This window comes from Spea bombifrons, chromosome 6 (assembly GCF_027358695.1).
Source record: "Spea bombifrons isolate aSpeBom1 chromosome 6, aSpeBom1.2.pri, whole genome shotgun sequence".
Classification (NCBI taxonomy): Eukaryota; Metazoa; Chordata; class Amphibia; order Anura; family Pelobatidae; genus Spea; species Spea bombifrons.
In genome coordinates, this window is record NC_071092.1 from 32,472,541 (window position 1) to 32,494,140 (window position 21,600).

General features: G+C 36.8%; 1 protein-coding gene and 1 long non-coding RNA gene across 2 annotated transcripts; both read right to left on the minus strand.

Moving 5' to 3' along the window:
- Positions 1-523: 523 nt before the first annotated feature.
- LOC128500126 (uncharacterized) lies at positions 524-1,327 on the minus strand. The gene is made up of 2 exons (XR_008354893.1): positions 1,048-1,327; positions 524-826 (listed from the first exon to the last, which is right to left on the minus strand). It is a non-coding gene; the product is annotated as an uncharacterized LOC128500126 (long non-coding RNA).
- Positions 1,328-1,766: 439 nt separating this feature from the next.
- LOC128500125 (calcium-activated chloride channel regulator 1-like) lies at positions 1,767-21,031 on the minus strand. Its single transcript, XM_053469158.1, has 15 exons — positions 20,901-21,031; positions 17,807-18,036; positions 16,486-16,626; positions 15,957-16,104; positions 14,781-14,889; positions 12,668-12,842; positions 12,234-12,458; positions 11,454-11,678; positions 9,951-10,128; positions 8,479-8,585; positions 7,612-7,833; positions 6,581-6,851; positions 5,003-5,167; positions 3,995-4,225; positions 1,767-2,340 (listed from the first exon to the last, which is right to left on the minus strand). The coding sequence occupies exons 2-15, from the start codon at positions 17,963-17,965 to the stop codon at positions 1,976-1,978; spliced, it is 2,721 nt and encodes a 906-aa protein (XP_053325133.1). The 5' UTR covers positions 17,966-18,036; positions 20,901-21,031; the 3' UTR covers positions 1,767-1,975.
- Positions 21,032-21,600: the final 569 nt, after the last annotated feature.

Below are 21,600 nucleotides of genomic sequence, written 5' to 3' on the forward strand. Positions count from 1 at the left end.
TGCTTCCAGTACTGTAATACCACCAAACACGATGAGACCAGTGTCACCACCTCCAGCTTCATACGAACACTACCGATTATAGTATAGATATAATATTATGTTTTTTTATCTTTTGCTTTGCCATCCATGTGAACGCATGCTTTCACATACTAAAGGAAGTGTCAATGTCACTTATGTGCATGGGTAGACTGGGATAACAAAGCCAGTGGCCACCCAATGGTGTAAGTGTGGCTGACGGTTGCATATGACAGGCCGCAAGCTATGTTTTTATGCCCATGTGGCATGCGACTGGACATATCCAGCTGGTGGCCGCACGCTGCAGCAGCCCATCAAACATTTGTCCAGTGTGTCAGGTGGCCAGTCCGGACCTGCTTATGTGGAATTACATATAATAACGAAAGAGCTAGTGGTCCAAATCTTTAAAAGAGTAGGCTATGGGCTACCTGTACCTATTTTCTGTGACATATGCTCTGACATAACACAAAGCCATACATTCAGCCAAAACATTTGGTAAAACAGTTCCTTTCAATAAACGCAGGCAAAGTCTAATATTGACGTTACACATATCAGCGGTAAAGGATTAGATGTTCAGGTGAAATAGGTGTATCAGGAAATAAGTTCTGTCAAGTATTTACTCAGTACTAAACCTTCCAAACATCAACGATTAAGGTATTATGAAATAGTATCCATTGTTAGCCGTGACTGACTAACCTTTTTAAACGTTGAAATAACACTTTCTTATTTTTAGATTGACGAATAACAAATGTGAACAGTATGTGGCTTTCCTTACAACAGGAAAAACTAAGCAGCTTTCGCTTTTCAGATACTGAAGGGGAACTCACGGTTGATTTTCCCCTGGATGTGGCATTTTACATTGCCAGTAATTATCCTAGCAAGGTGTGCAGTTTTTCTCAGTGTGAGTTACAGGCGGTACATCATGTGTTGTCTGTGACCTTTCCTAGCCCTTGAACACTAAGAAGAGTATGAGCCTGAGCTAATATAATATAAAAAGAGACTTTTATTACTAACATACTGACACATCCTAACGTAAGTAATTAGCCACATACTAACATACATAATTACACATATACACTAACATATATACCACCATAATTACACACACACTAACAATGGCTGCCCACGGGTAAGCTGACCTACAGCACTCTGTTTTATGATCAAGACCATTTATTATTATTTATTTCTGCCCCACATCTTTGCACTTTGTGCCAGAACTGCCAGAAAACATGCTCAGCTGATAATTGGTACATTTAATACCCATTTTGAAGCTTTGTTAATGAGAATTGAACTGATAGAGGGCTGAACCTGTCATGCCGGGAGCAAGCAGGGAGTAAACAGGTGTTTTGCTATAGGCTGGGCTATGGCCCCCTCCTGGGGGTTTTCTCTTTATTCTGGGACTATACATGTGATTGACTGCCACTTCTTATATTGATTCCATTTGCATTAAAAACAAGACTGTTCTTTTAGCTAATATTTTATGTGGACAGATCCACACCAAGCGATAAAAGTGTTAATGAAGACAAGAAACCATATGCTTGTTTAATTAAAAAATATTGTATTGAGTCACGGAGCAGTGATCCCTGTTCGTTTCGCCGTAATTATTTTTCATATTTACATTTAGCCGTTTCATTTAAGTAAATTCCTGTCTTTTTCAGTGCATATAAACTATACTCAGGTACACAAACTTTATATAACTTAAACCTATAAGGCTAAAAGCCTTGTAGTCCAGTGTAGGATAAAGCCAAAAGTGGGTGGTTTATGAATAGCTATTACTACAAAGTCATGAAGCAGTTGTAGTTTTCTCTCTAGGCTTTCTACAGCAGATATCACAGTGGCCAAATATCTTATTACAAAATCCAGTGTAAAACCCAAACCCCAAAGTACATTACAGTCCTCACATTTATTCACAGTGTAAAAAAAGTGTTTAAACCCTCTTATTTCCCAGTTGTCCAAAAAATTAAACAAATAAAGCAGCCATCAGTGCCAATCCTGAAGTAAGGACCATAAGTATTGTACTCATTTTTCCAGAAATGTCCATGGCTGAATTGTTGTCCGAAGTTGGCTTTGGTGGTGGAGGAATATACAACACTGCCCTTGCTATGTTAGAAACATCTGAGTTTTGATTGCTATCATCAAAAGCAATCAGAGCAAAGTAAATGATCGTGCCATTTTTTAGAGTAATGTTCTCCGGCTCGAATGTAAATGTTTCTCTGGATCCAGCAGGCTGAGGGGTGATGGATGAGATGTTTACGAACGTTGCATTTGCAAAGTTATTCAGCAGTTCCTGAGCAGTGAGGCTCATTCTCAAATCATATCTTGAAGCTGAAAGGTTGGAAGAAAATAAAAAAAAATAAACAATCTATTCATACTTTCTTGGGCATACGCTTTTGCAAGCAACAAACCACATTTTGCCTTTTGCCATTACACTATGGACATATTTGAATTGATAAGGACAGGGCCGGCCCTATAATGGGGCAGACTGGGGCAATTGCTAGTAAGGCATAATGCAAGTAAGGCATAGTTAAAAAGACGTCTAATTTATTTTCCTATTTGTGTATTAACATTCATTGCATCCAAATGCTAGAGTGGGTACTGTCTTGTATATAGCACATGACTAGGCTTTAAATTAAATTCCCATAATACAACATTATTTTCAAAGTACTAAATTTGCTCCCAGATATGCCACTCTGCGCCCCGATTTGCGTTATATCCCCCTAATTGCCACTCTGCCTCCCTGATATGCCTTATACACCCATATATACCACTCTGCCCCTTGATATGCCACTCTGCCCCCCCATAACTTACCAATGCATCCCCAGACTTGTCCCCTGTGCTTCAGACTCCCTGGTGTCCAGTGGGGGCAGCTGGTGGAAGTCTGTGTGATGCGCGTAGACAATCTCTGCTGCTGCCCGCCATTTCTGCCGGGGCTTCTATGACTGAGCACCGTTATAGAAACCCTGGCGGAAGTGCCGGGCAGCAGCGGAGGTTGTCTGTGCACATCGCACAGACATTCATCGGCTGCCAGAGAGCAGAATCCAGGTCCCCTGCAGCACTGCGGGGGATCTGGATCTTAGTCTTATAGTCAGACCTCTATTTGAGGTTGGATTATAAAATGACCTTGAATATAGGACAAAGGGTATTTTTCAGAGCATTTGCTCTGAAGAAAAAACACCTTGTCTTATATTCGGGCAGATACGTTAGCAAAAAAACAAAACATTTATATTTTCACAAGGGATCATTTCCTATTAGGTAATATTGTTTAAGATGCAATACAGGAGATGTACTATGGTGCTCTTCAAACTCCTTTATTTGTTTATAAAGGCTTACCATAAGCAATGGTCTATTTGCTAAAACTGAAAACACTCGCAGGCAATTCAAATGTGGAGGTAGGCTGGCCTTTTACTTTCTGTAAACTATAAAATGGTATTCAGAGGCAGGGCAGAAAAGGGCCCAGTGAGACAGTGAATACAGGCATACCCCACATTAATGTACGCAATGGGGTCCAGGGCATATATGTAAAACGAAAAGCACTAGCTTTTTTCACTTACCAATGCATGTACCACAGTGCAATTGTCAGGTAATTTCACCACAAAATACGAAACAATCAAAAGATGCTCAAAAGATGAACTGACGTTCTGGAGTCATGCTGTTATGTGTCTGTTCTTACAAAGCGGGTGTATGTAAATAGGGAAATGCTTGTGTTGCAACAACGTCCTTACTCGCCAGGGTCCTTAAAGTTAATGTCTTTAAAGTGGGGTATGCCTTTACCCAGTGTTGGTTACATTTGGAAACTAGCATGCCAACTCAATACTAAAGGTCCATTATCAGCTGAAGGTGCTCAGGATCCCCCATCCACATTTTAGAAAAACAGGCAATAGTTTTAAATATTATTCTTCAATTATCTTACAGATAGCAGAAATGTATTGACCTTTTTCTCAGGTGCCTTGCAGCTTCTAAGTCTTGACATTATACATACCATTTCCATGGTCCAGATCATCACCAGTTGCTGTCCAAGACAAAGTAACTCTATTCCCCTGAATGAGTGCATCCAAGTCAGTAATTCGATCGGGTTTATAAATATCTGGCAAAGGGCCTGCAGGTACATTTGTTACTATAAAGGCCCCACCAGATGTCGTCCTACTGAAATCTCCCAAAGTCACATTCTGAAATGTAGGTTTTGGCTTAGGTGGGTTACTTTGTATTGTACCTGTAATAAAAGAAAATGTGATTTCATATTTATTTCTGCAGCTAGTCAGATGAAAAAAAACAAACTACAAGGGTAGGGCGGTCTAACTGTTGTTATGTACCTCTTGACCTAACAGATGGAGAGGGACATAGGAAACCTATGGAATAGAACTATGTATCAACAGATGTGTGTAGTCAGGATCAATGCAACTTTGAATTGATTACTATGAATGTTAACTGAGGTTTAAGCAGTTTGATGTCTAGTTTTTGTTTTATGATACGTAAGCTGACATCTTCCTTCTTAAGATGCTTTGTGGCACCTATATGTTTCAGGGCTAGGGCTGTTGGGACCATCTTAACTTATACAGACTCACTCATACAATGTGGCACATGTTCTCATTGTGAACAAGGTTACAAACAAGTGGTAATATGGAAAACAAGCAAATAGGGAACCTCTATTTTTTCCTTGGCTATGTTAATACCATGTGTGACTAGGCATTAAAATACTATAAATTTAACGTTGTTAAAGTTTTTTTTATGTTTAATGGAAAGCTATAATAAAAGCATTTATTCTAAGACAATATTGTGATATTGCTATGGAAGAATTAAAAAAATAAGAAAGTAAATGCATAACTTGGAAAACATCGAGTCCCTCAAAATAAAAAAAATGTAGACATACATTTACTTACAACTGGAACCATGATTACTTGTGCATAACTGGATAAGTAAAAGATGAGTTTACCATCTTATTATTGGTATTAGCAACTTTTTTCAGTTGTGTTTTCAATATATCCCTTACCATTTACAACAATGCCAGGCAAGTAGAGGGCACGGCTTTTTGGTGAGGCTAGTTTGCTATCTTGTGTTGTACTTTCAACGCGCACTTTCAAGTTATATCTTCCATTGCCAGAGAAAGAGGTAAAGTATTTGGAATAGATGCCATCATTCTTGAGAATATCCGCACCTTAAAAAGGAAGACAACTTGGTCAGAGACTTTAGAAAAGAAAATTATATAAAGACAAAATGACTTTAGTTATGATACTATGATTCTGACAATATTCATTGTTGACATCAGAATCCATCATCCCTCCACACATGGAGGGAATCACATAAGGTACAATAGCCCCAAGAATATTTAATTTTAGGGTTTTAGTGGCTCTTCATTTTCAGATTATTTAATTAGGTTTGTGTATTTATGCCTATAAACATTTTGGATTTAGCTTTACATATCACTGCCCAATACATATATATATATATATATATATATATATATAAATATGTGTGTGTGTGTACATATATTTAAAGAAAGAAATACTGTAATTACTATAATTACTCGAATAGAGGTCTGACTACAAGACTAAATTCCAGATCCCCCACAGCGTTGCAGGGGACCTTGATCCTCCTCTCCGGCAGCCGGTGAAGGTCTGTATGCTATGGGCGCAGACAACCTTGGCTGCTGCTGTGTGTATATATATATATATATACACACACACTAAGTTGGTTTTTTTTGGGATTTGTTTAAAAAAATTTGTTCAAATCAGATGTATTTTGCCAGGTAAAGTTAAAGGCTACCTTGAGGGGATAATACATTCTATATTTAAACTGTTTCTTTCCGGAGTTTTTGTTAGCTTATTAGCGATTCGAAAAAAAGGTGGGGCCTCTGCGCACATGCTTTCCCCCGATTGGAGGAATGAGGAAGAGGCTGCCACCATGGTGCTCAGCATAGCTCCGTCCTTTTGCGGAAGTACTTCAAGAATCCAGAATAATGTAAATGGATTGAAGAAGAAAGAGAGGTGCAGAAACGCTTCTCTTTCTCCGTGAACCCATCCACCAATGGGAGGAGGGTGTGTACGAAGTCTCTGCCCTTTTGAGAAATTGCTCCAAGAGGCAACTGAGATGATACTGGGGCGAAGCAGAGGAAGAAAGCAGACAGAAGAACAATAAGAGGCAAAGGAAGAAGCAGAGCTGCAGAAAATGAGACAGGGACACAGCAGCAATCGGCAGAGAAGGTAGGAAGACACTGAGAACGCACATGCATCAGGGATATTTTTGCATATGTCAGGGAGGTGGGAGAAACACCCGCATTTCCGTGAGATTTGGGACCTCAGAGACAGCACTGGAGAGGTTAAAACGCACCACTCACCATCCTGGATACCTAAACCCCGATTATAGGCTGCACCTGAAAATACTGCACCCTCGGGACATTAGGATACATACACACAAACATTATATATTATGCTTGAGTACAACAATATAATGGGGGACTGTAAGATAAGTTAGATAAGAACAATTAGGCACATCTAGACAGTAGTTTGTCTTTGATGAGCAAATAGTGAGAGAGTCACGATTTGTCTTAGAATCATAACAGTTACATTACCTGCTCCATTATCCAAAAGCTGTAAGTCTTGAATGGCCCCAGTCTGTGGTTCTATTATAGCCGTCACAGTTGCGCCAAGAACTGGTGAAAGACCTTGGGTTACGATTGCGTACACAATCATCGGATTGGGGTAACTGCTTGCATCAGCATTCATGTAGGCCTCGGCAACTATAGGTGGCATATTTTCATCAGCTGCTCTGGAATTCACTGTTATACCAATTACTTGATCCACTGTTAGAGTGTTACATAAACTGTATTCCCATCTTCCTTTCTAAAGTATAATGATAAAGCAAAAATAACAGTAATTTTCAGAACACTATTTACATTTTGAATCCATTATTTGGTGACATCTTACTTAAAGAGAAACCCACCAGATCAATTGAGCTAAGTAAAATTTAGAAAATAAAGTAACATAGTAACTTAGGTAAAAAAAAATAAACACACGCAAGTCCACTAGTTTATTATTTGTATCAGTATCAGATTAAAATTACTTTTCAAGTGTAGTGTGTCCTTTTTTTAGTTAGTTTTTGCATAACATAATGTATTTCAGAAAGCTATTATCCATGTTTCTTAGCTCTGTTATTTTAGCCCAATCTGCAAAATAAACACCCTAACTCCTTATCACCAAGCCAGACACCATGACTAGTGGAAGTCCAAGATGGACTTCATTAGCATTTCCATAAAGAATCAACTATGCAGGGAAAATCACCCAAAATATCACATGACTACAATGACAGCTTCAAGGACTGCAGAAGGCAGAATATTGGAACACAATAACGTTTTTTTTCAATGCTAATCTACATTACTGTATACAGCATTGCATTTAATGCTCAAACTTCCTTTCTTTGCACAGGAAATAGAAATGTCATCACCAATCTTTACAATTTAAACACACATAACTAAAATATGAAATAACAAATCTGATCATTAGTTATTAATTAGTTATTAAAATAGTTATCAAGTTTTGTTATTAAAGGTAAACTTTGCTAACAAATCCGTTATCAGGAATGCAATGAGTAAGGATACTATACCTCTGTTATGCCAGGAATCATGAGACGGGCTGATTTGGAAACTTGGTCACTCGCAAACTCGTTATTTCCATATACTTTTCCTTTTGGATCTTTCAATGTAATACTTGGTATTCCACTAACCCATGTTACCAAAAAGAATGTGTCATTCCCTACTGTGTTATCAATGATCACTGTGCCATCCAAACACTGTGATGGTCCCATGCGTAGAGCTGTACTCTCGATCTGGAACAAAAAATAAAAATACTCAGGATATAAATAGCAGAAGTTTAACAATGACTTTACTAATGTTCCTTAATGTGACATTAAACTTTTGTTTTGACTCCACTTTTTGAAAACCATTAAGCAAACCTTACTTATTTTTAAAAAATGTGATTTACAAAATGGTTCCCTTAAAGAGTTGTTCACAAAAACTGTTAATGCTCTCTTCTGCCTCTCATCTTGTCCCTATCTTCTCTGCGGCAGCTATACAGGAGCCAGGAATATGAAGATCTAATATGTAAACCTCCCAAGTCAGTGAAGCAGCATACAATTGTGTGTATGCTGGCAAAACATCTATGTTCAGATAGCATAGATGTGATGGCTCAGCTACCATGTGCAAGGAGTAGTTTTGCGGTATGCTACCTCCTTTCAGTAGAAACAATGTATTGTTTGCTTGATCGCAAAATTATATTTAGAGCAATTTAAAAGGTCTATGTTTATTAATTGCAGATGCATTGTTACTTATCTGAAACACCTCATTATCAGCCATCCAGTTTTAAAAACAAAACAAATAATAGAATTTCATATTTATTATGTATCATAGTATAGTTCAAATTGTTAGAATTGTTTAAAAAGATCTTTACTCTATATACGGTGCAATTACAATACCTGTATGGATTGTTGTGTCAGATCACCACTGCTGGTGACAATTCCACTGAAAGCATCAATCAAGCCATTTGCATCAACGTTATCTGATGCATAAAGTTTTAATCCACCTAAAAACAAATAAATGCATGACAACATTGAGAAATTAAAATATTGACCATTACAGCTTCTACTTGGATTAATCATCACAGATGGTAACGGTTTCTCTTTGTATGTAGCTGATTGCCAGGAGATTGGAACAATCCCTTGATTTCCTTGCAAGACTGTAGTGGGTTTGTTGGTATAGAAGGAGACTTCTAGTGAACAAAGCTTTCTACTCAACAGCTCCACTATGCATTGTGATGGGCCAATCCAATTAAGCTTCTCAAACAAAAAGGGCTGAAATAGACCTGGGAAGATCTCTTGAAGGTTTCACACGCAACTTAACTATGCATTCATCAGAGCCCATTTTTTACTTCTTGGAGGAAATAATCACCTGGATAGACCATTCATAATGCAGTCAAGTCGGAGGGTAAAGGAATAAACACCCAATGAGTTTTGAGCTCTTTTTTTTTTTTACTATGCTTGCCAATCCTGCTTCCTTCCTTTCTTCATTATAACCAGGCCCGGACTGGCCATCGGGCAGGGCCGGATTGACTTAGGGGCTGATGGAGCTGCAGCTCCAGGCCCCTACCTTAAAATAGGCCCAGTCAGGACCGGAGACCCCTAAGGTGGGGGCCTTCCGGCCCCTTAGAGTGGCGGACCCGGTCGCAGTTGCGGCGGGCTTAAGGGGCCCTGTGTTAATGCGGCCGCATAGGCCCAGTCAATCCGGTCCTGACTGGGCTTATTTTAAGGTAGGAACTGGAGCTGCATCTTCATCAGCCCCTAAGTCAATCCGGCCCTGCCGTGGGCCCGGTCGCTGTTGCTGCTTGCTCCGGCAACAAGGTAAGTAGGGTGAGGGAGGGGGTGCAGTGAGAAGGGGCAGAGGGAGGTTAGATAGTGAGAAATGGGGAGAGTTAGAGGGGGGTGAGAGGGGGTACATATTGAGAAGTGGGGAAGGGGCAGATAAGATGGGGAGAGGGGGTAGTGTGAATGCGTATGAGAATGAATGAATAAATGTGTGGATGAATTGTGTGAATGCGTATGACAATTAATGAATTCATGTGTGGATGAATTGCTTGAATGATTTGTGAGACTGCATTAATGAATGTGTTAATGATTTGTGTGAATGATTAAATGCAAAGATGGTACGGGTGGGCTTTAACAATAAATAAATAAATAAATATGGGCTGCTCAGGCTTAAATGCCCGGGCCTATTTTTGTCCCAGTCCGGGCCTGATTATAACAATCGCCCCATTAACCAAAAAAACAACCCCGTAACTCATAGCTGCAAAGGGATTTTTTTTAAGACATAGAGACTTGGACAAATCAGTTCACTCATCTGCACTACTGTGCATTTATATTTGACTCCATTGAAAAAATCGAGAACTGCCCACCTGTAATTTCTGCTAGTTCTTCCAGTGCTTTGTCCGCACTATTACCAAGAGCTATGGTGTGAATAATTGCGCCACTGTTTGTTACTTCAGGAAAGCAAGAGCGAATTCCACTGTCTTCACCGTCTGTTAATAATACAATTTCAGTACCATATGTGTTTCCATCAAGTTTTTTGTTTACCTGTAAAATATAGAATTCATTACTTTTTTTCAGCTCTATCATAATGAACGATCATATTTAAGCTATACATAAACAATGTAATTATGCAGATTTTTAAATTAAACTTGTCAGATATTTGTCCCCCCTTTAAATCACATAAAGATTTAGTTTTTCCCTCACTAAATCGAGAACAAAGGCAAAGCTATCAAAGGAAGCATGTCCCTACTAAAATTTACGTCCCCATTATATATTATATTTTTTATATTTATATATATATATATATATATATATATATATTTATATATATATATTCTTCTTCTTTTTTATATTTTATGTAAGTGAATACTATATTGCATCTTGTCTGTCTAAATGAAAATGTTTTATTGGTAAATACCAATATCATGTTTTCTCTTAAATTATTCCTTAGACAAGAGCGCTCCTTAGTGGTACATAATGGTAGCAAACATGTGAAAATATGTTAAAACTGATCAGGTTGTCAACTATCCTATGTAAAACTTAGAAGTCTGATTGGTGGATTCTCATAAAGGTCATTAATAAAGGTCTAGGAGGGCTGTATGCTCATGAATATTGTCTTTAAAAGTTTATGTTAAGACAAAGAGAGGGTCTTGGGCCAGACAATTATCTGTACGCTCTTTCACTCTTATTTTTGTTTTACTCATAACCATTCTTTTCACTCTTCATAGTTTTCTAATTGGAATTTTGTGGCAATAGCCTCATTTTAAGAAAATTATTTTTCTACTTCATTTTTGTACTGCATCTGAAATGTTCACCCTTTGGTGAATATTGGATACTATTAACCCATGCTGGTTATCTCTAAATTGATATCATTTGATATGAGATGTTTATGCATAGATCCCTAAGCCAGTGATAAACGACATGAGTCACATGATAAACGATTAATAATGCACTGCATTTTATGTTATAATATATTTTGATATGCTTTAAAGGTAAGTTCTTGATTTTATCTTTTGCACGGGACAGATCATATAGATATTTTCCACTACCGTGGTGATATAATTTCTCGTTTAGTTACACATTTTTGGTGATCTGAAAGTATTTTGGATCAGAGATAAAATATAGAGTATATCTTTGTATTGATATTGTGGATGTGGTCCTAAAGTAATTAATAGCGCTAGAATGTAATAGAATAAGACTAAACATAACACACAAAGGCTTACAATGTAACTCACATAAGTTACAGTTGTATCATACAATCCTAAATAGGCAGCAGCAGTAATAGCCCTCCAATGTAAAAGTCACATAACGTTTAATTAAACAATGCAAACTGTGTAGAATTAGAACATCTAATGTGTTTTTTTTTTTACCTCAAGACCCGCTCTTACACCAGCACAAATATTAGTGCCTCCATTTGCTATAGTTGGAAGAAGTGACTTCAGTTTTTCACGCTGAAATGTATCGGTTATTTTAACTAGTTCTGACTTCACAGTTGCGTCAGTTGAGAAAATGACAATTCCTAGATGGGAGCCAGTTTCTATAATCTGCATTACATACACCTCGGAAGCTTGATACAAACGAATGATCCGATTAGCCTGCAACCATAAGAAGAGATAGTAGTGACAACTCCATTCTCAAAGTAAAATTCAAGGCACAATATTTGCAATGATCTAATAACTAAAATGTTTATTTCAATTTTCTCAACTCAACTGTTTTTTTTACCACACATGACCACATGGGCTTTCTAGGAAAAAAAAGTAGATATGTATTTTTAGACATAATTTCACAAAATAAGAATTATTTAGGTTACAAATTCAAGTTTTGAGTCATTGGATTAGCTTTGCTGAAAAGCTGCCAGTCTGTTCCAGTGTCTATTTATAAAGAACATACAGTATATGTTTTTTGCCCTCCTTGTTATGTGGTTGGGGACAGACCTAGTACTGGTAAAAGATGTAACGCATTTGGGTAGTAAATGGGTAGGATAACAGAGGAGAACAGAAGGATCTAGCTTCAGTTTGGAAAATATACCTCTGAGCCTAGAAGAGATAGTTCTATCCATAAGAAATGCATAAATACTTCCTACTATTGGTCGCATACATCATGTTTTTTTACAATAATGAACAAAAGAATCCATTGTAAAATACACTTACACCACTCATACTTCCGGAAACGTCTAGGACCAAGGTGACTACTCTGTCCTTGTACTGTAGAAGTGAGATCACCGGAGGAGGTACATTGGTGTCCGCTAGCGGAGAAGTGTTACTCATGTCAGACGATTTCATGATCACTTCCCATGTACTCTGGTGGTTACATAACCTGTTTTGTTGATTTGGGGCTTCTGAATTATGACTATTCTTATCACAGAACTCGTGCACCTTTAAAAGAAAAATTGAGAAAGGTCAATGAATAAAGCATATTTTCTGAAACACAATATCACATCTGCTGTAATTAGCCTTGTCTGCCAATATACCGCACCCTGTGGCTCTCATATGATTTATATGCAACTATCTTACAGAATAATGATCCAATTATGGCTTGATGTCACATTTATAAGACCTTTAATACCAACACCAATGATACTCACAGGTTCGAGGCCTTGGCCATACATAATGGATTCCTTGATGCTCCCATCTATATTTGGATAAAACTCACAACCTTCTTCAAAAAGATTGTTCTTGTCATATTCACAGTCTTCCTTTGTACAGCTTGTTCCCACACACACATCAATTTTATTTAAACCTTTAAGACTTGAAGGACACCTAGCAGAGAAGAAAATATATAATTACAATATTTTGTTTAAAACATTCAAAAGCACTGGATTCAAGCATTAAACTGCAGAAATAAGTAGTTATATTTTAATTATTATAAGTTAATTTAATAAACACCAACAATCTTTACAGAGCTGTACATAGGGCAGACATATGTGGCCAGATGTAGGCCTAAGACAACTATAGATGCTATAGCTAGAAGTCCACTGGGGCCCACATGTTTGTGTTTGCCACTCATTTGCCCCACCGCATTTTGTCCGTGGCATCTGGCGTTATCATAAATTCCCACCTAGGAGCAGACGTGTGAGTTTGAGGAACTGGCTCTCTCGACTTGAGGAGAGATACTGAAACACTGGGTTCTAATGCCTAGAATATATAGCTAGCCCCAGATCCTCCCGCATATATTTTCTGAAACCATACGATGGCAGAGACTCTACTGGAGGACGCAATAAAGCCAAAGAGCCTGGTATGTTTGCGCTCAGGACTTCATTTTTAGCACTTGTTCAACTAGGAGAATGATGTTCCTATATGTTATGTATACAAAGTGATTCTGATGTAAAGTTTCAAAAGCTGTTTTAGCAACGTAGCAAAAAAAGAAAGAAAGAAATGGGCCTGCTGATTGAAGGCCACATCTTTGACTGCAACAGAATCACTTACGCAACTAACGTTAGAAAAATAGGTTCTACTGTTGTAAAATCTCCATGTGTCTACATATTTGTCATCAACCCTTCTTATCATATTATCTGCCATATGCTGATATAATGATCCTGTGTGCTGTATAACATGCTTTATCTAGTTTGCGTAATATGTTTAACAGTTGCTTAATATACATTCTGCAACAGTGATAAATCGCTGACTCACTGTGTAATGTAATCTATGTAACTGCTTTTTAGTTTCAATATCCCTGGTAAAAGTATCCTATTAACAAAAAGTTGCATGTTTAACATTGGCCGGAACATGAATAAAACAATTCCCAGTGTGGAGAGCAGTATGGAGTTGAGTGATAGTTGGGGTAGGGGGAGGAAGCAGTGGTTGTGTGACAGCGGTAGCGTTAGGGAGAGAGTAAGCTGGAATATAGATAAAGGTTGAGGATCATACTTGTAAACTGTGAGAATCGCAGGGTATGACCAAACACCCGGGACAGCCTTTGCTTTTTGAATGTATGAGGGCTGCCCTGTCCCAAGTCTGCCTACTCAGAGGTTGGGCAGACTGGATGGGCCTACTGGTTCTTTTCTGCCATCACTTTCTATGTTTCTATGTTACTCACTAATGCACTAGAAGCAGCACCACTAATGACTAGCCCCATCAATCCAAACAAGCTCGGCTGTTCTTTCTCCTATAACAGACTGGTCTTGAAGCACTCCAGGGCACCAGGCCACCGGAAGTTCCCAAATATCCTTGTGATGGGTGAGAGAGGAGTGACTGCTTGGAGGGAAAAACAATGGAAGGAAAAATAAATCATGAGGCTTAAAATTAAAATATGAGCTGTTTCTGTAGATGGTGCATGTCAACCTTTTTTGCAACCAACTCCTCCTGCCAGTCATATAAATATTTAAGTACTTCTGATACTCAACTTCTGTTCAATAAATACTGTTAAATCTGTTTTCTGTAAAGTACATCAGCAGCTGATATTAAACAGATTTTGAAGTTTTATCCTGCCAGACGTAATCAAGGGGTCCATGGGCATAATTCTGAGGAATTCGGCTGTGCAGTACAAATGGTCTGACTAACAAGGATGTAGCACCTCTGACATGCTAACCTAACAAACAGCAGCGAGGAATGCAGACTATGTAGAGGTGTTGGGATGGAGAAGACATGGGTCAGATAAACGAGTAAAGGAAGGCCGATTAGAGGAGAAAGAGTGCCTGGCAATAGATGTGGGGAAAAAATACACCAGCACATACATTGTTACAACTATACACATCATACCTTGTTGCTTCCACTTGACCCTGTCCGGAAAGGTAGTACGGTTGATTAGGGTTGTATTCATCAAAAACACCCCATCGAAGATGAGCCCATTCGTGAACAAAGACTCTACCTGAAGTGACAAACAAAAGTAAATAATCATTGATTTTGGGTATGGTAACTAGAGTGAGGACTCTACTATTCTACTACTACCAATATAGCTAGTCATTCTGTTATGAAAAGGGATATGTTGTTAAGTAATCTTTTTACATTTACACTCAACTTTAATTAACCCTGTGTGTGTTTTGTCATGGGTGTGGGGCTTTTCATCTGATAATACATCTGTATTACTTTATTTTGTAGCTGTTAGTGTAAAATATGTGTAAAACGTCCATATTTGCACTCAAAAGTTGGAGGTATTCTTTAGTTATTGGAGTTAGAAAATGTCAAGTATGCAATTTAGATAACTAAAAGCGTGCCGTGCACAGAATATCTTAGAAATTATTGCACTGCTCAAGTATTTGAATTTTTGTTTTACATTCTCTGAGTGAAGGTGATATTTTCCATCTGCAGTTTACATAGTCGATCACCTTATCTTCTGACTTACAAGGCCAGATATGGGTTTTGCCTTTTTTTTACTGTGTGCAGAATAAAAATCCTGTATAACTTAACATTCAAATTATACACTGTATGATATCATATAACTTTGTTAATAGTATTTATGGCAGCACACGATCTATAACATGCTGTTCCATGGCATAACAAATTCATGTGTTTTGGGGTACTATTGTTTAACCCAGGGTTCCCCAAGGACCCCAACGCAGGGATGTTTCACGTATGTCCATGCTACTCTTTAAACAGATGAGTCTGAGTGATTAAACTGCTTGTTCTTACATGGGGAGTTATTGAAGACCTGAACTAATGTAGTCTTATTAATTGGGTTAGTTTTGAATGATTTTGCTTTTTTACCCATTTTACTTTGTTATGACATGTTTGATATCTTTCACTCTTCCATCTAGGTTGTATGTACATCAGAAGCATATAGGCTCACAGTAGCATAGATAGTCAGGGTTGGTGCTTGGGGAGCTCTGTTCTCATTTAGCTCACTTTAACTTTGTCGTATTATCGAATTTTCAATTTATCCTTTCAATATTCTGTGTGTATGATTTTATCATTACATTCAATTTGTATTCACTGTACCTCTAGGTCCATAGATACGTAGCACTTCGTCATTCAGCAAAAAATTTGGAGTGAGATGGATGTATTTTCCTCTTTCGCCACATCTGCCATATTGCAAAGTATATGGGTCATCTCCATAAATAAACGGATCAGCTACAATGAGATCTGCCTAATGGAATCCAAATGTAAGAAGCGGAATTAACACAGGCCAATATATACAGAATATGAATAATGTACCAACACATTAGAAACCCAGTTTTCCTATCTGGAAATAGGAATAACTGTTTACTTGGAATATAAACTTCAAATTTCGTTATTAATCATATAGGTAATGTGAAGCATTTTTTCAACTAAAAATGATTAGTTGAAAAACACAAAGAACGAAGCTACAAGTAGTTTAGATGTTCAATTTACTGCTATGTAGGGCTGTGCAGGTGACAGTTATGACGCTAGGCCCATTCAAGTTAAATAAATGATCTGATTTAGTACCAAATAGGACAGATTATCCAATTATTTTATGTCTCAGTTATATATGGGGTTTTTTTCTTACCTTATCATAAGATTCCATTTTTGGCCGTCCATAATCGCTTTTGGAAGACCATGTGTTGGGAATCAGAATTTTTGCGCTTCTTATGAAAACTCTTTTTTTTGTAGCTTGTAACATGTACGTAGAAGCATCTGTCAGCATGTTCTATGGTTAAAAAGAAACACTTTATGAAAATAGCCCCATACACGCTGTTTACCAAAGATAAGGAGTTCTTAAAAAAAAAAAAGAGATGTTTATGGTCTTTGAACGTCAATCCTGCGTGAGCCTTTTTTTTTTTTTGCGTTTTTTTTTGCGTTACTTCAAACAGATCTTTCTACAAAAGCAATCCAAATACAGAAATCCTCCTTTGAAATAGAGAAACATTAAAGATTATATTTATCCGTAATCAGGCCTGGACTGGCCAGCGAGCAAACTGGGCAAATGCCTGGTAGAGCGGCGTCAGAAGGCACGGCCCATTCATTTTTGCTGCCACTCAGGCTTCAGATCCAGTGTATATGCGGCCACACGCTGCTGGATGTAATAACTCCCCCCCCCAGGCTAGCCATAGTTTCGATATAATAAAATTATTAAATAGTAAAATAAAAATGTAAAAAAAACATTTTTTAAACCTTAAAAAGAATGCCATTGTTAAAGGTTTTAATAATGTTATAATACAAAATTTTGTAACACAAAATAATGGTCAAAATGTATCATGCTAATATGATATTAGTCATAATGGACCGTATTTATCAAGGCAAAGCTTGAGATAACATGCTATATTTAGAACCAGTAAGAACAATTTAGCGTTTTGCCCCAATTTTGCCCAGTTAAATTTAGTCCAATATGGCATTATTTAAATGTTTTAGTAAAGCGTTTGTATCAATATAATGTTTCAATTTGTGGGCCTATTTTGTCTTCATTAGAGTCAAATCTTCCTTCTTAAAAATATTGGGGCAAATATAATATTGGGACAAATTTAATATTTTCGAAATGTATGTATATTATTATTATTATTATTATTATTATTATTATTATTATTACAGCCCCAACAATTTACACCACATTTTAAACAATAGAAGAAAAAATGCTACATTTGATAATAAGTGCTATAGAGGAGCAAGTGGAAAAAAATCTGCAAAAAAAATATCATGAGGGTTTTTAATGTAATTAATCAATGATGTAACGGATCTCACCGCCATTCGCTAAATCACCTATCAATGTCAGAGCTGCTTTTTAACATGTGGAAGTCCAACAGCAGGTCCACCCAAATGATAAAACATACTAATTCGTCAATTTAATTTTTGGATTACCGCTTTTATGTGAACTCCAAAAACTCCAAACTTACTTTAATTTTTTCGATTAGCTGAGGATTTTCGGGTTGATTTGGACTAATGGCAATCACAATGTCTTCATATCCGTTGTCTTTTAACTGCACCAATGACTCTCTTGCACAATGTACGGTATGAAAGAGGGAAACCACGGTGAGGATGTTTAAGAGTTCCATTGTCGTACCGCCGGTGCTCTTATCACGTAGATATGTTCATCCAAGGTAAAGTTGTTCCAACAGCCTTTATCCTGCGGAGAATGAACAGTTCTCGTTTAGTTCATTTGTGAAGCAAAATCAATCAAAACAGTACGTGACGTAAAATGAAGTGTGCTCATCACTTTCCATGCCCTGCAATTCTTCTTAAACCTGCGTTATGGGCCAACACCAGCTTCCAGAAAGGCTGAGTTAGCCCTGCATCATGTGTAGTTAAATCAGTGAGATTGTTTTTTTTTATTGTCATCTGAATGAAATTGCTTTGTGTGGACCTTATTTTTAATAAAAAGTTTTCAGTTTAATTGAATTTGACAGCAGAGAAGAACCACTCAGCCCATCTAGTCTGCCCGTTTTTCCTGATGTAAAGACCTTGGTCTCGTCTTATTCTGGATAGCCATATGCCTATCCTACGCATGTTTAAATTCTCTCACTCTTTAAATTTGCAACAGGGGAGGGATGGGAAAAGCAGAACATGTATGACATACACTTACACAAACATGTGAATAAAAGTAAGTGGGTAACAGTTTAGCCGAAGTGACTTTCTTAAAGTTATCATTGTCCTGGGGGTATGCTGTTGTAATCCAAGTTTCCTCTATTTTAGTAGAATGAAAGACTTCATTATAAGACTGGAATGACTTAGGAATTTGCTGGGGATAGGTTTCATGTTGCTACATGTACCCAAAAAAACATTATTCCTATTGTGAAAGTTCAAACAGGATTCAGTCCTTGGTCTTGTCTTAGATTCAGGATAGCCGTATGCCTACCTCATGCATTTTTAAATTCCTTCACTGTATTAGCTGTAACCACCTTTGCTGGGAGGCTGTTCCATCTATCCAACACCATATCCAACTTCCTTCCATGACATCTAAGCTTTGTTCTAAGCATTGCATCTAAGCTTCATTACATTACATTACTGAGGTACATAGTAGTGAGTAAATAGATGAATTAATACCTGTTGTCTTTTGGAACAAACAATGTTTGACCCGTTGACAAAGAGGGTTGCGAGTAAAACCAAGAAGGATGTTGGGAAACAAGAACAATCATCCGTAGATTGCGCAATTTAGAGCCAATTGTCTCAGTTAATTTCTCAATGTACTCATTCTTAGATATAGTGTAAAAGACAATGTAAAGATAAAATAATTTACATACGCTGCTAGACTTTGTAGACTGAAACACTGATGGCTTTTAGCACTAAAACCCACAAATAAATAAATATTAGATTTTTTTCTTATAGATCTCTGTGCTTTCATATTTTCGTAATAATATTATTATACTGTCCTGCCAGTTATAGGGTGAATGCATGACTTTTCTGTGGATAGCTTACTAATGCAAGGTATGTTGTTTGGTTCTTTTTCATCTCTTTCTTGTATACATTTATCATGACACAACTGGTTTGGAGGTTATGACATTAACCTTTTCCTAAAAAGAAACTTTAAGTGCATTCCAGTGTATCCATGCATAAGCCTTTTCCAAACACTCCAAACAATAGCACACAAAAAAATCTCTTTAACACAAGCACATTTTCTTATCTGCAACTTGAAAGGTTTATGTACAAGTAGGGTACACCTTTGTTGTATATGGCAATGTGTATGTGTATATATATATATAGGTATATATATAGGTATAGGTATATATAGGTATATAAAATACATTTATATATATATATATATACCGTATATATATAATTTTTATGTAGCATTATAGGTAACAATCATTTTAGCTGCAACAGAAGAACACGAAAATCATGTAAATCAGTTAAATGGTGAATGATAATTATTACTCAGAAAGGACATGTATAATAATTTACAATATAATGCATCCCAATTATCAGCAGTTAAATCTGATTTTTGGAAATCCACTATAAACAAGATCTCTCCATAGTTTGCAAGCAGCCACAGATGACCTCCTATCTTTAATTACTGATCTAACTTAACAAGTATATTATAATATAAATAAATTGATAAATACAATTTATGTAAAAGAATCCTAGCAGCAATATAATTTATCAGAAGACTTACCAGTAGCAGCTATTCTGATGAATTGAAGTGAAAGTCTATAGTTGTTCACTTTCAATTCTGATTGTGGGTAATGAAAAGATTATTTATATATGCCCAAGGCACTTCATATCCCAACCAATGGCAAACTCAGCATCGGGGATATGCCTGGGATTTCCCACATTTTGCAACATGTACAAAAGAAGAGTTTCCAGGAAGGAAACAAGCTGAACTTCCCAGAGAAAAAAAGATATCTCTTAACTAAATATACATTATCTCTCTCTCTCTCTCTCTCTCCTCTCCCTCTCTAGATAGAGATATATTTAATATATATTAGATATGATATGATAATATTATATATTATATATATATATATAAGATGTTAATAATATTTTTCCTTAATATATAAGTTATTAATGTTTCATTTAATGCATGAAAGTTGTTTCTCTAAATTGTACTCATCATGTATGTAGAATGTTACTAGCGATTATAATAACACATATATATATATACATTCAAGTATATATATATATATATATATATATATATATATATATATATATACATACACACCGGTATATATATATATATATACATATATATATACACACACAATTCATATATATTCAAGTATATATATATATATATATATATATATACACACACAATACATATATACATTCAAGTTTTTATATAAATATATATATATTGACATTTTAGACCCCGATGTATTTGTTTTCATTTTAGTGATATGTGTACATAAAAGAAACATATAAACGTGCTTAATACATTTGTACTCAGTGTGGCCGACTTTCTCTTATTCTTTTCTCTTATCACCTCTAGTGATTTGTGATTATATGTTTTAAGACTCAGCTTCAAGAAGAATGTATTGAATGTAAACTTACCTGGAAGATGGTTTCAAGCCAAGTACTGCTTATCTGGCTTCTCTAAGGGTAGTCACAGTCAATATATATATACTGCCGGCGGTATCACGAATTCCTCCGGTGCACTCCCCTCGTGTTTATTCTTCCTGCCCCCAGGGTGTGGACAACACCCTCTGGATTTCCCAACAGTATGAACAGAAAATGCTAAAGCCACGTGAGGACATGTTATCTTAACGGAGAGAGAGAGACCGATAAATGATCAAGGGAGGGGAGCTAATTATGGTGATCATATAGAGCACATTCTGAAAATATTGAATGAAGTTTACTTAGGATAAGATTAAGAAGTGTGTCCTAATTTAGGGGTGACTGAATTGTAAACTATCCCTCTGACTGCAGCTCGGTTTATTCTAGCACTCAGTATGCAACCTTCCACGTGAGTTTTTTCAATGATCATATTTTTGGGACTCATAGACCAGTTGAGGGACAGAAGAGACCAATTCCTGGCTGTAGATGGCTGAATGATCTGCAGGAAAGTGGTTTCTTGCAGTAGGGGCTGCTGGATTTATATTGCAGATTCCCTTAAACTATTCTGCAATTTTCAGAAATAATATAAACTGTTTAGGGCCATGGTAGGATATGATGCGTGCGCAGATAGAACCAACATCCATAACACATCTGAAACACTATTTTTTTTTTAATATTTCTAGGATGTGGTACAAAC